General features: G+C 34.4%; 2 protein-coding genes across 3 annotated transcripts in view; both read right to left on the bottom strand.

The window, feature by feature from the left end:
• Positions 1 to 15,330, bottom strand: part of TMEM106B (transmembrane protein 106B) — a 1,075,577-nt gene that overhangs the window by 461,500 nt on the left and 598,747 nt on the right. The gene's annotated exons all lie outside the window — the stretch shown is intronic.
• Positions 1 to 15,330, bottom strand: part of PHF14 (PHD finger protein 14) — a 164,408-nt gene that overhangs the window by 45,309 nt on the left and 103,769 nt on the right. The window contains 1 exon segment of the mRNA XM_035545388.2: positions 12,514 to 12,631. Coding sequence (XP_035401281.1) covers positions 12,514 to 12,631 — 118 coding nt within the window.

The raw sequence follows: 15,330 nt of genomic DNA, 5'->3' as shown, positions 1-15,330 counted from the left end.
CATACTCTTATTAATGCTAAGTAGCCAGCTAAAACAAGGATGTTTTGTTCTGTCAGACTGAGCCACACTGACAAGGGACTATTTGCTAAAAAGGGAAGGAGCAGCCCAGTTGATACAGTTTAAGATGTGACATTAATCAGCCATCTTTTGCTGAGCCTGCAAGAACTGAAAGGTCAAACCCAGTGCTGCTGCTTTAAAGCATCCTCAAAAAGGCCTAGAAATTCCTCATTCTTCCCTAATTAAAAACATTGAAAATGATATATGGAATGATGAGGCTACATTAACTCAAAATGTTGATCTTAGTCCCTCGTTCTAGGAGGCTTTTTTTTTTTTTTTTTAAGACAGAAATCCTTTTTGTTTCTCGTCTATATTTAAAGAAAAACAAAACAAAACAAAACACCAAGCCCCTTACTTTTCAGTACAATTGCTTAAATAACATTGTGGCCCGGATTCTTTCAGTTAAAAACATTTTGCAGGCAGTGCTTATACAAACACTCAAATTACTAAAATTAATAATCTAATAGCATATATTTGTGTATTAAATTTTAGGCTTTCTACCTTGAGACTCTACTGATACATAATTCCACAAATCTGTTATTGAAATGGGAATGAAATAGCTTTTGTAGTCAATAAAGCTAAAGCAGAAATCCCTTTGATACAGTGAACGTAAGAGTGATTTTAATAGTCACTTCATGCCTAAACAACTCTCTTTTGATGTTGCTTCTTCACATCTCCATTAAACGCATATATCAACCTTAAAAGTATTTCTCCTTCCACTCCAATGATAAACACCAGATGGATCACAAGCGTCGTGTGAAGAGCAGAGAACATGTTCTGAAATGCAAAGTGCTTCCTAATCGCTGGAAAGGCCTCTCCTGAAACAACCAGGGCTACCACGACTGGCTCCAGAAAGATCTGTGGAAGGTAGCATGCACCTTCCATGTGAATGGCATGTGTGAACAAGACTCCAGAAAGCACGTGATGGAAGAAATTAAATAGTCCAGATGTAGAACATTATGGGCAGGATGAGTTAAAAGTATTTTGAAGTTTAGACATTTATGAGCCTCATCAAAAGACCAAAAAAGATCAAAGGTCAAGAATCAACTATGCAAGTCCCAGCACAACACACAGGGAGAGTCAGGACGTACTGGCACCAGTGCTACTGTGGTGCAACAGGAAGAATTGTGGTGTTGGGGATCAGCCAGACAAGCTACACGTTTCAGAGACATTCCTGGTTTGGCCATAGAGACTGCATGTCCACCTCCAGCTCTGGTGTCTGCTGAAAGAACCCCAGCTTGCACACTTGAGATCGCTCTGTAACATGAACCAAAGCACAGTAATTGGTAGCAACTGGGTGATTTCCTTCAATAATGAATGCCTGACCTTAACCAAAATGCTAAGATAAATACACACTAAAATACCTCAGATTAAGATCCATGAAAATGAGCACACCAGCATGCAGAACCATTTCAGCTAGTCAATAAGAAATGTTCAGAGTAATAGGGTGTCTTAATGCCATCTTTAGTCAGAATTCAGCAACATTACCCTGGACTATCAAGAGTTTCAACTCCTCCTCTTGAGATTCACTGCACTGAAAGCTCTCTGGGGTCTAAATGCCCCACTGTGGTTGTTTTGCTTTGTGTTTTGTTGTTGTTGTTTGCTTTTCCCTCCAAATAATAAAAAGAAGGACATAAACATATTTAAACCTTTACTACCTTACTTCTAGCAGATGGTTTGGTTGCTGCCCTAAATTCACTGGTCAGTCATTCAATCATCATAAGGCAGAACCTGGTTTACTTCCCTCTTCTGCTTAAGAGGGTTAAAAATTGTATTTATCAAAAGATTGCCTAACCCATCTCACTGTTCTTTAGCTGAAGCAGGTAGCTTTGCACGTAAGAATGATTCATTGGGTAAAACGCTCCACTGTAGATTAACCAGGGTACCTCAGAAAGGATTTGTATTCCAAATACTTTACTATTTTGTACCAAGGAGCTTGTTACAGGATCTGTCTATGCTGTACCCAGAAAGTACATAAACAACTACAGCTCTACAGGTCATTCCAGTGAGAGATTAATGACAGATTAGTAAATCACATCTCCCACATTTCAAACTTTTTTTATTTTTTCATAATTAGCTTTTAAACATGGGTGATAGTGAAGACTCTTGAAGCTGTTCTTACGTGAATACAGACATAATAACCTTGAAAAAGTTCTTTACCACGACAATAAACAAAAGTATTTAGAATTATTTCGAATTCATTTTGCTCTGAAGTTGCTTTGCCTTTTGCAAAACTTTCATCCTAAGCATGCGGTGGAGATACTGATATGATGTGCTAGAAGAAAACAGTAGGGCAAAATGAATATTCACTCAATACATAATATACCTGCAAATATGATTATCTGATATGTATCCTTATTTATTGCAAAGGATTGGTTACACATTTAATATTCATTATGTCAATGACTGTATCAATCTGCTGACACCCTTCTATTTCCAAAAATAAACATATAATGTGATTAACCCACGCTAAGTACACTTCTGTGTCTTCCATAAATACTTGAGTTATGTTGCTATTTCCTTTTTGACACTTCTTTTCTTTGGATATTTATATCACATTTGAAAGGATACCATCTGCCCTTCAGTCTTCACAAGATTAGTAGCTAGAAGAAATCTTGCTATCTACAGATTTCCATATAAATACATATATATATATAGAGAGAAAAGGTACTATTTGATGCTGTTGAAATACAATTAAGACTTTCCAAACATGCTCAAAGGTGTTTCAAACCACTGAACCAGATAATAATTTTCAACCATTACCAAAGACATATTTACTAAAAATCTGAGATAAACTTAATTGCTATCAGAATTTAACAATAAAATATGCATTTTAAAGGTTTTGTGAAAACCTTTTGAAAAGCCACCTTAAAATTCCACACAATATTTGTGCACTTTCTTGGTAGAGCTAATTATAATGCTCTTACAGTTATATTCCCACACAAGCTATTTGCTGAGCCAATTTTAAGGAGAGGGAACTTTTCTGCTACAGAATGCTAAAATTCAAATGGTGAGGCACTCCTTTGCTCAGAAAGTGGCTGACACAGCACAAATCAGCAATGCCCAGCTGTCTTCCGCAAAATGTCATTAAATGTGGCTGGCACTAAGAGAATCTCTATTTGAGAATGGCGACTAAACCTCACAACCACTATCTAACACTACCACAAAAAGCAAACCTTGACTATGAAAAATTCATTACTTGCTTAGCACATCATAAAATGGCAATTTCCCTTCCCCACTTCCCCATCTCCTTTCTCTCTCCCAGTTCAGTATGACTGAATTTTGTCTAGTTAGCATTAGTAATTTATACTGATGAGTGACACAATACTTTAAATGGCATAGATGGCAACATTTCTTTGAAAGCCTTTAAAATAAAATCAACCTTGAGAGTAAACATGCGGAGGTAATTAGGCAACTACGATTATGTGTTCAGATCCTATCCAGAGACTAACAATTAAAGATCTACCTCTTCCTCTGTTATACAGAATATGATTATAGGTGATGTGCTAAGATAATTTGCAAGGTAATAAAGTTGGACTAGTTGTGAGGAATTAAGATATATAATTCTTCTTTAATTACATATATTCTAGTTCTATATAAGACATAATGCAAGAAATATATATAACAGGTGAAGAAATTTATTTCAGGCTTTCAGTAGCAACAGTAAACTACTTTGCAAAATTAGAGTGGATAGGGATGTCACCAGAATCCAGATATACCCTTGCATTTCTCGGGATTCCTTTTGCTTGTTTTTATGTAATCGCAAAGTACACACCTCTTGCTACTTTCTGTTGACAGTCTTCAATTCTTTGTGAATATTCAAATAAGAAAAGATTATGCTTTTTACTCCTGCCCTCCTGGCAGCTTGTATCATGAAAACCAAAAATTTAATCAAGACTCAACAAGGTAAAAAAAAGGTCACTTACAAAACTTTTCATTCATATTTTTTGCAGATGCTTTCAGAATCAATATGTGTTTTACTAATTAAGTAAATAACAATCAAAATTTGCAACTAGCTTGTTAATAGAAAGTAGCAATGGTCAATTACAATTTATTGGTAAATTTGTTTACGATTCTACTGCCAGCATGAAGCCCCTAATTATCAATACTCTAGGTTAAAGGCTCATTATTTTAGGAACTCTACAGCAGGGAGATGACTGGATTGATGAAGTGAATGAATCTGTGGTGTTTTGGCAGCTACAATTTGGTGACTTTCAAATGCTAATATTTTCCTTCTGTGACTTCATTTAGAAAGGAATGTAAAACTGACAAAATCTGGATTAAAACTGTTATCTATGCATCTTTTATATTTCTATACATCATCTTCAAGATGTAAAATACATTGTCACAATGTTTCTCAACAGCTGTAAATATCTAGAGATTAATTTTGAAAAGCAAGAAAGAGAACACATCCAGATCTTTTATAAGGCATTCCTCTTGTCCTTCCCAGACACTACTCTTCCATCGGTCTTCTCACATACTTTGTAAGTATGCATACCAAAGAGAAGTTATAAAATCATCTTCCTATTGTGGGGTGCTGAAAATGTGCTGTCATTTTTTATTCTCTCATGCTGTGTTAGCATAAAACTATGTTTAGTGGCTTTATAGACATGATGCTTGCTGCTTTTTGAATTTTTTTCCAATTGCAGACAGGTCTCAGCAGAGACTCCTTGCCACTCAACACTGCACTAGTGGGCAACTTAGGCTGTAAATTCATTTTGACATGGCTTAGGAAGTGTAAGTCATAATTCAGTAGAAGGGCAATTTCCCAGATAAACTGTAATTGTAAGCAGATTTTGTTAGAAGCATAACCTAAAGAAGGTAAGAGGGAGCAGTGGCATTTCTAACAGCTGCCCAGTGAAAAGATTTTGCTTCCTTAATCATTACCTTAGGGGAGGTAATAGTTAGTCTACCAAAACTAAGCCGCATCTAAACTAGAGCTTTAGATACTTAAACACTAGATTGTATTTATTCAGATCAGATGCATTAAAAATGTGTAGCCACTATGCTGTGTAATTTAAATTATTTTTAAGTCTGGCACTTAACTAGTACCAGGTGCCTCTTAAATGTTCCATTGGAAATTGGATATAGGTGGGTGTATTAACAAGAGTGAAAATTAATGACTGAGCTTGTTTCTAATTTCAGCCATCCTTGCTTGTTTTTACTTCATTAACTATTTTTAGTTGCAATAAAGCAAACTGTCAAGACAACTTTGGAAAAGCAGGACTACCTCAGTAATAATTTGATTCATCAGACACTCACAAAGTCTCTTGAAAAAATAACCTGCTTCATTTTAAAGATAGTATGAGGTGTGTGTATAGTAACACTGAAATGAATCATCCTCTTGAGTAGTATTTGATATATGTTTTCTTCCTGCTTGAAATGTTTAGCATTATAGAAGGCATTAGGTGACACCACTCATCCCCACTACGGAAAAGAACTTGTAACAGTGTGCAAAGTTCTGGCTTCGGAAAAAATGTTGAATTGTTGGGTTATGAAAGAGAATGAATGAAGTTAAGTAGCAAGGGATTTCTTCAGTCTCCTAGATAAGAAAACAGGGAAAAAGAAAATGAATCTTGGAAATAAAATAAATTTGGGATCAAGTACCTTTAAAGTGGGGTTTTACTGACAAAAATACCTATTTAAAACTGCTGTGCACACAGTTTCTAGTATAACAGGATCTGATCAGGTTTCTTATAGCTTTTTTTTTTTTTGGGGGGGGGGGCGAAGGGGGGCAAAGTTTAATATAAGAACAAGTTATGTATTTCACTTTGCATTCCTAATCAGTACTTTAATCTATCCCATTGTTATGCTTCAAAATAAGAAACCTGTTTTTGCATTTGGAACAACTATACATCATTGAAAGTAAGATCCCCATATTTCAATTTCTTTAAACTTCTGGTTGGCATTAGATCTATTGTCCTCTGTGGAACCAGTCAAAGACTTGTTCAGAAAAGGTTGTGGAAAGGAGAATGTTGTAGTGTATTGCCCATTTTTCACTATACTTTTTTGATACAGTTAAACTGCACGTAATAAGAAGTAACAGGCACTAGAAGTCTAAGGCTGTGGCAGTCAGTAACATGGGGTGTTTGGAACAAGTAGAATTGACTTTGATGCAAAGAAGAATTCAAATATTTAAAATAAACATCCATTCAAAAATATTTTTCAGTGCTTAGCTTCTTTTTCATTAAAACCTAAGCTTCCTACTTACACTATGGGAATCTTCTGGCAACTGAGTGTATCTGATTATTTGGATTAATTTGTGGATTTAATACCAACTAACTTTACACTGAGCTTATCCTCTACACATAAATCAAGTCCCATCTTAAGTTAATTTCAAGGCTGATTATTTTTGGAACATTTTATGATATAAATTATTCAATACATAGATTTTTTTTTATATACTTGTTTGCCAGAAAATAACACAGGCTGTGCCAACTCATTTTTCTAAAAACAATACCTGGGGAGCAAATACTAGAACACACTTGGCAATATTTCAGCCAACTGATAAGAACTACCCCACACTACAATTTCACCCTTTTATTTATTTATTATTTTTTACTATCTTGATATTCAAACTCCTTCCTATGCCAAGGTTTGGCATTACCGAAGTTCTTAAAACAGCATGTAAGTGGTAGAGAACTTCTTTTAAGTTTTGTCACAGCCTTACACATTTGGACTCTTTTATCTTGTTTGATTTCAAAGAAATCATTTCAGGGCCAAGGTTTGACGGTTCGTCACAAACCTAGGAAGACAACAATGACTTCAATGTAACCACATATTTTCCAGTTGCTATATATATATATAAATCTTTTATTACATGGCACAAAACATGTCCCACTGTGATAGCATTATTCAACTCTACTCAAACAGCTTTAAATATATGAACAAATAGAAAAAAGTTTAATTGTATTGTTCATGATCACCATATAATAAAATAGGTCAAAATACCCATGCCTAGTAAAAGTGAAAACAGATTCTACCTTTACAAATGTAGTCACTTACACTATGCAATTTGTTATTCTGTAAACCACTTTGAAATACTAACTTAAGCCTGAAGACAGTAGCATAAACGTTGAGTTTTTTCCATTATATTCTGTTCTGCATGTATCAGCCAGCAGATCTGTTAGCAGTATTCACTTGTCATTTTTCAGGTGCAATGTTGTTCACCATGGTGGCAGAACATTTGTTTGTATGTTGTGTCCTCAAAAGAATGTGCACTGACTAAATTAGGCTCACAGCTTCTTTATAAGCATTGCAGTCACCCTGTCAGAATATGCAACTGAAACAAGTTTGAATTAATACAAAGGAACTTTAAGAATAAAGATTTTTTGATTTATTTTTGTAAAGATGTATTTTAAATATAACTTCTTAAAATCACATTGCACTGAATGATATCTACATAAGCACCACAAAACATATTTACAACACGATTAAGCATGCATATAATGGTATCAGCCTGTGCCAACCTCATATATTATATTCAAATAGGGTTTTCTTTTATATATAAAATGTTAAAGATTTTGGCTATATTGGAAATGTTTTGTACTGAACGCTAGTAAATACCCAGATAAAGTCTGTCCATGTAACACTCATTCAATCATCTTCTACATGTACTTAAGCAAGCAGAATCCCTAAACTGTAACCCTTGCTAATCAGAACTGTCTAGCCTCCTCTCTATAGTCCCTGGACAGTAAAAAGCAGCTCCAAGGACAATTCATCCAAATTTAAGGTAAATGTCTAAAATAAAGGTGCAGTATCAGCATTTTACAAACAGGAAGCCAAGACCTAGGGAAAGTAACAATTAAAAGTTCTATTAAATTTGTTACTAGGTTTTCAATAGTCTAGACCACATTACTGTGGAGACTACTTTCAAAACACAACTTACATTATCACCTCTGCAGCTCTGAGAATTCAGCACTTTTGCATGTCAGGCCAAAGGAACCGAGCTGGGCATCAGCAAATGAGAAAAAGACCCACACTAAACATCTGAAAACTGTAACTTGTCTAGCATTCACAGGAGCTTAGGGGTGAGACAAGGGTAAAATTCAATCTTCCAGTCACAACTCAACTACTTCAAACATAAGGGTAATCTTCCTTTTTTCTCTTCCTGAAACCAACGCTTTTTTTTTTCAGATCTTGTAAAACCTAAAGACAGTGTTTCATTCTAATACTCAACCCAAATTCATCTCTTTCAGTGACCCCTAACAGCTAAATCAGCGAAGGCAGGGGTCCTACAGAATATAAATAAATAAATAAAAATCACAGCATGAACTAATTAAAGGCTATAAATTCGCGCATAGTCACAAAAAGAATAAAGTGCTGCATGCAACCTTAATTTTGATATTTCCTACATTTTGAGAGCATGACATCATGATTTTTTGGTTCTCCTGTTATATATATATATATTTTTAAAACACGGTTGTATGAAAGCATGCAAGTGTGCAAAAATACTCTCCAAATTAAGACAAAGGAATAATGAAAAAAAATAAATTCCATAACCCATGAGATTGACATCTGCACAACTCAAGAACAGACAAGGAACTTCTACACTCCTCATAGACCTTCTCAACCACCCACTTCATGTCAGCATAAAATTCCATAGACTAAAGGAATTAAATTAAATTCCTTTTTTTTTGACCAAATCAAGAGATTTGCAATAAATTTTACATCATGATGTTTCAATTACGCATTTTAATGATTTTTAATTTAAAAAGACTATTTCCAATATTATATTCAATGTTTTAATACAATAGCGTCCAATTATATTTGCTTATTCACTATGCGGAAGCACAATATACCAAAAGAAATGCTGCTGCTTTGCTAATAAGCAAAATTATCCATGATTGCTTTCCAACACAAAAGGCGTACAAAAAATACTGTTTGCCAGGGCTGGTGTGTCATGGCTTTGTCATTCCAGGAAATATTTCCTGAGGGGTTTAGATGAGAATTCTACGCGTATACACTGACAATTTATTTCCACTGAAAAAATGCAATACAGTAAAAAGATGAAATAAAAGCAAACTAAACAGAAGTCTACAGGCAAGGCAGCTGATCTTGCAGCACTCAAATAATGACCTGACATGTACACTCTGCAGCTTTTTACAAAATAGATTGTACACAAAGATGAACAGATCGAAACCAAAGTAGCATGGTCATTGTAACTAGCATGATATATTTTTAAAGTCTTTGCTGCCTTGGTACTTTGCAAAATTTTGAAATTGGAAGAGATACTTCAAACAGTACTTTTTAAAAGGAAGGCAATAGAAAGGAATCCTGAATAGCCATATCCTATGACAACAGGACTCGACAATGAGGCCCTTATTGCACATAATGAACACATGGTCAGGCCACATTTACTCCTACTAAATATTACCACATCATAATATTAAATAATTTGGTTTATTTATTTTTATTAAAATCAACTTAAATAAGATTCTATATTCCTTCTGAATATCATTACTTGAAAGTATCGGGAAATTTATGATTTATAGTGCTGTTTGGCAATACTGAAAACACACCATAGCCCTTTCACTGGGTGGATGGATAATGTTACAGAAATGGAGAGCTTATAGCTTCACTTCAGCTTTCGTGTGGCGTAACAAAATCTACAATGTTTTTGAGATGAGAGAGCTTGTCAGACCTTAGTAGTGAGCATCACCCATTCCATGAAAGTGACAGCGAGAATTACCAGCAGAGAAGCTGTTGCCCTCATGCCCTACAGCAAAGTCTCTCCTTGTCTGTTATTTGACAGGCAGGGTAATATGGGAATATGCTATGTTGGTGGAAAAACTGACACAATTGCTAGAGTCCTGTGACTAGTGTGAGCAAAATGGAAGCAGCATGTCCAACACTTGTGGTAGATAGCAATTTAAAGCATATGTTTCTTACTGCTACGTTACATCTCTTATATCGCTGATACCTGCAAGTGTTTAGTAAAATATGAAAATAAAAACACATTATTCACTGTCATCAGTATGCAACTCCTCCTGAATATGTCAAATTTAAAATCATAATTAGAAATTAAAAAGCAACTAAACCATTACATGCTATGCACTATGATCTCCTCATTGAAATAGTGTAAATTACTTACCAATTGTTTTCAAGTGCCAACACTGCTACAGAAGATATTGTTGCAGAATTTTAAAATGTAAACTCTAGCAGTGATTTAAATTGGATCATAACAGATGAAAAATGTTGAAGGAATGAAAACTAAACAATGGTCTCCTTGGCAAAAGCTGGAAATTCAATCCTATTTTGCTGCTATAATCTGTACTAGAAACTTCACTGTGACATACCAAAAATTGGATTTAGTGAGTGACTGAGAGATTGAAATTGCTGGGAGCTCAGGCTTGCAATTCATCCATAGGTCAGGCAGAGTGCAGCAAACCAGGCAACCTTCTCTACAGTTTTCCTCTTCCTAGCTCTAAGTACACATTTGAGGGAGTAGGCCCTCTAGCGAGGGGCAGAAAAAGCCTTCTCACATCAGCTCCTGCTGTCTGTGAAAGGCTGTGCAAAATCGTGGATATAGAATACACAATTCTAAAGCCACACAGAAAATTGAATGTGAAAATGATTAAGAACATACACAGAGCCCTACAACTTTTACAACCATGTTCACATTAAGGAAGGTTTGCAAGGAGTGTAACTCAATGCTATGTTGTTTGAATTTGTTTGAATTTGTAATAGAGTAAAACAACAACAACAAATGCTACATAAAAAAGACTTTAAAACATACAGAGCAATATAACTTTTCAGAGAAATTTCTCTGCTCAGTTTTGTGAAAAAGCTACGTGAACATGACTACACAAAACCACAAGGAGTCCCCACAAGACAATTTTTCAGTATCTTTCATATACATTTTCACTCAAATACAATTCAAACTGCCTGAATTTGAAAGTGCAAATGACTTTATTAAGTATACTCATTTAGAAGTCTCTGTGAATGAAAAAGAAAATCAGACACAATAACAAGCATTTTTTTTTAATTTGTAATAATCACTAACATAATACAAAATACATAATCATTCTAACAATAAACTTTGTTTACTCTTCAAAACACTGTGGTTTTCAACTTAAAACTAACACATACCCTGCACTAAATGAAGTCAATCATACTTAATTTACACAATGAAGTATTTTAAAATTTTTATCTGGTACATAGTGTGCTAATCTCCTGGAAAACACATTTAGAAATTACAAACCCTGCTTTTTTGAGCTTGTTTACTCAGAAGAAGCCAAGAAAATTGGAGACGGAAATTTTAACTGACATTATCAAGAATACCTTTTAGTTTAAGTAGGTGACAGAAATTCAATAACAATTTTAATTCACTCTTGGAATGTCCATTGCATGTAAGTGGTATTCAAGAAAGATTGCTTGATGTCCAAACTGTAGTGGACAGCTAATTTCCGATGTCTGTCTTCATATCTCCTTACAGAAGAATTTGATTAACCCCCCTGCCACGTGAAACTGAGTACCATATCTTCCCAGTCGGAAAGGGACACTATCAAGTCAAAAAAATTATATCACTGTATGGACTTTTTGTACCTACTGTTCTTTAGAGTAACATCCAAGTAGGCTAACACAGAACTTATAGCAGCACCTCTGCAGAGCTGTGTCCCTGTATATCCAAATAGTGATTCACTTCCTTCTTACTTAAAATATTCTGCCAAATACCAAGAAAGTAGCAGAACAACCTGTCAAATTCTAGAGAATTTTAGAATGCTCTCATGTAGGTTTTTTGTTTGTTAACTTTGATGTACAAGATGAATTTGTAAATCCAATTATAAAAATCAAGTGGAAAGTGTCTCTTCATAGGTTATGTTAATGACAGAAAAGAATGGCAGTACTAAGAAAACTGTGCAGAAAAGCAAAGAATCAAATCTTTATTTTTTTCATAAGCCAGAACTACAGAAGCATACTATTTCTGTCTATATTATGTGAGTTAATCTAGATCAGAAATTTTGTTCTGATTTTAAAATGTTGTACTTGATCAAGGCATACTAATCAACAAAAAGTATTAAAAATTTTCACAATTTTTACCAGTGGGGAAAAGAAATACTGATTTATTCATTCAAATAATCTTCATTCTTTTTGAAAAAGATATATTTTCCACCTCTCCTTAGAGGTTTTGTTCTGTACTAATCCAGAAATACTGCCACTTGTCAATAACATTATCAATGTCGATATAGTATCCTTACGCCTTTCTCAGAGAACACTATAATGTGAAGAGAAAACATTTAACTCAGATAATAAAATTCTCTTTATTGATTATTTTCATTTTGCATACATTCTGTTTTTTAACCTGTTTTACAGAGAATCTGAAATCATTACTTTATGACCTTCTACTGTTTCTCAGTGCAGATCAATTTATAACATTTCAACACAAACTTCAGATGCTCATTAAGACTGCTAAACCAGCATACTCCAACTATTTCACAGGATGAATTAACTTACTTTGGAAGATGTAGAGTCACATTCCTGACAAATCCATCCATAGCCAGTCTGCTTGGGAGACTTTTTCAAGGGAGGGTCTAGACAGCCAAAATGGTAGCAGAGCCTGCATTCATCACACCTGCAAAAGAAAAAAAAACCTATGTATATATAAATTGTGTTTCTATTTCATTTAAAATTGAGTGTCTCTGCAACTCTCAGCACAAGATTTCTTGATCTATTATCATGATAGAGAAAGTACATTTTCTATAAGTGGTATTTTCAAACACCAACATTTCAAGTAGGTTCTGCCTAATTTGGAATATTCCAATGCAGACACTCACACACCACTTTCATCATTATCTTATGTAAAAGACATTATTTAGGAGACTTGCAAATTAAAGAAAAAATATATAACCAGCTCAATTTTTTAGATACATCGATGACATTTTTTCAGAAGTTCCTTGTATTTTTTCAACAGCAACAACATTGACTTTTAATAGTTTTAAAAGATTTATTTAAAACATATTTTACTCATCCATTTTTTCAGAGCCAACTGTCACGTGCTCACATATTCAATAATACAAAGTATAATTTACAGCTATAAATTTGATAGTTTTACCTGTGACTATGCAGGTGATAAATAAAAGCACAAAACATTTTTCTGATTCTCTTTGAACACACGGGAAAGGGATGCTTATTTAAAAGGATTTCACTGTGATCTTTCACTTAAAAGGGTCCTATGCATACAGAACAATTTTATGTTTTTATTAATAAAGTTTTCATTAGTGTTTTGTACTATGTATAGTCCACATATGAAACTCAAAACATTTATCATAACTATTCCTTGCTCACCCATTCTTAATGTACCAACATTGAAGAAATGCTACAGTATGAGTCCTTTAGGAAAGGATCTTTAAATTAAACAGTACAATAATATGCTCAAATGAAGAAAAACATTTTAAAAGCAAGTATTTTCATATATCTTAAAGAACTTTATTTGCATATTCTCCTATAAATTAAAAATCATAGAGTGGCTCAAATTGGAAGGGACCTCAAAGATCACCTAGTGCCAACCCCCCTGCCATAGGGGTGGCCACCCACTAGATCAGGTTGCCCAGGGCCTCATCTAACCTGGCCTTGAACACCTCCAGGGATGAGGCATGCACAGCTTCTCTGGGCAATCTGTTCCAGTGCCTCACCACCCTCTGAGTGAAGAATTTCCTAAAATCTAACCTAACCTAACCTAAATCTCCCCTCTTTTAGTTTAAAATCATTCCCCCTTGTCCCATCAGTGTCTGAAATAATCTATATTCTATATTCTGTTGTATGAAAAATAAAGCTTTTTAAAAATTTACTTCACAATGTTCTCTTCAAGAAATATCCCTAAACTCTGAACTAAACCAATACAAATGATCCAAAAAAAAGAAATAAAGTAAAAATAAAAAAAAAATCCAAAGAATTCTCCTACAACTTTCTTTCTCTGCTTCCCTTAATGCTCATTTTCTCCACTACAAAGCATGCAAACATCACCAGAACACACAGGGTACCACAGAAGGAGGAAGCAAATAACAGAACATCTTACTGTACTGACAGAAGAAAATATTCAGGTGGCTTTTCTCCAGGAATGAGTCTCCAAATAAAAAGCAAGCATTTTAAGATTATGATCACTTAACCTAATTAAACACTTTTGTCCTTGCTATCAAGACTATGCTTGCTAGGGAAGCTGCCTGTTTTTAGAAGGTATGTGTAAAACATGAGCAGTGGTAAGGGCACACACACGTTGACAGAGTGCAAGATTGGACTGATATTGTGGAATTTTCCTATTAAAAAAAAAAAGACTACAATGTAAACTACTGTAGTTTACTAATGTAAACTACATTACAAACTATATACTTAGGTTTATTTAGTAATAACTCAGTCTAAGTCCAGGACAAAGAACACACTGAAGAGTGAAAAAAAGAAATAATTCTGTTTAGTTTTTAAAGACACAAGAGTTCTGTTGTAGAAATATATTACTTAGAAATATAAGCAGTTTTATTTCTTGTGAAAGGCATATTAAAGTAACAAAAAGATTGAGAGTGGGAGATGAGATAGGTTACACTCCTACATTTCAACAGTGTATGTGACCTTCAGCAAAAGATGAAACCTCCTTTGAGCCTCAATGTTCTCATCTGCAAAGAAATATATTTTTCCTAACCTATCTCTGTATCTAGAATCTTGTTCATGTAAGTGCTTGCATTTCAGCAGTGCTTACCAGAGCTCTGAAGTCTCCCTTCTTGTAAACTGGGACCCTCTAAGTAACACAGAATAAAGGATCATACTGTTTGTGATTGATTTGTTGCATTTCAGAACTTAATCCTAAAAATCTACATCTGACTTCTAACAGCATTAATTCAGGTTGCATTTTTTTCTGAAGCAACTGCCTATATGTAGAAGCGTTTATATGTTATGTTCAACAGAAACTGTTTCCCCTTTCTTCCACTTTGCCATCTCTTACATCTTTTTCATTTTATATCTACAATGTAGCATTTCCTGAATTCATCTTCAGCCACGTTTCAGAAGTATGCTGAGGAAGTCACTAAAAGCTGAGCTGAAATAAACAGAACACTGTGAAAATAAATACAGAATCCCCGTTCTAAAGCTGACTGTTTTTAATATACATTGTTATTTTTATTATTTCAAAGCTGGTTAGTTTGGCAGAATCAAAATTGCATTTTCTTAGAATGAGTTAACATGTCTGAAAGTTTTCAGACACTAACAGCTTCTATCTGCATCTGAGAAAATAAAAATTACAAAAGCATATTCTCATGTATCAACATTTAAAAAGCTGCATGATTA

The sequence above is a fragment of the Cygnus atratus genome, chromosome 2 (genome assembly GCF_013377495.2).
Source record: "Cygnus atratus isolate AKBS03 ecotype Queensland, Australia chromosome 2, CAtr_DNAZoo_HiC_assembly, whole genome shotgun sequence".
Taxonomy (NCBI): domain Eukaryota; kingdom Metazoa; phylum Chordata; class Aves; order Anseriformes; family Anatidae; genus Cygnus; species Cygnus atratus.
Note: the sequence above shows the minus strand (reverse complement) of the source record. Positions and strands in the feature narration are given on the sequence as shown.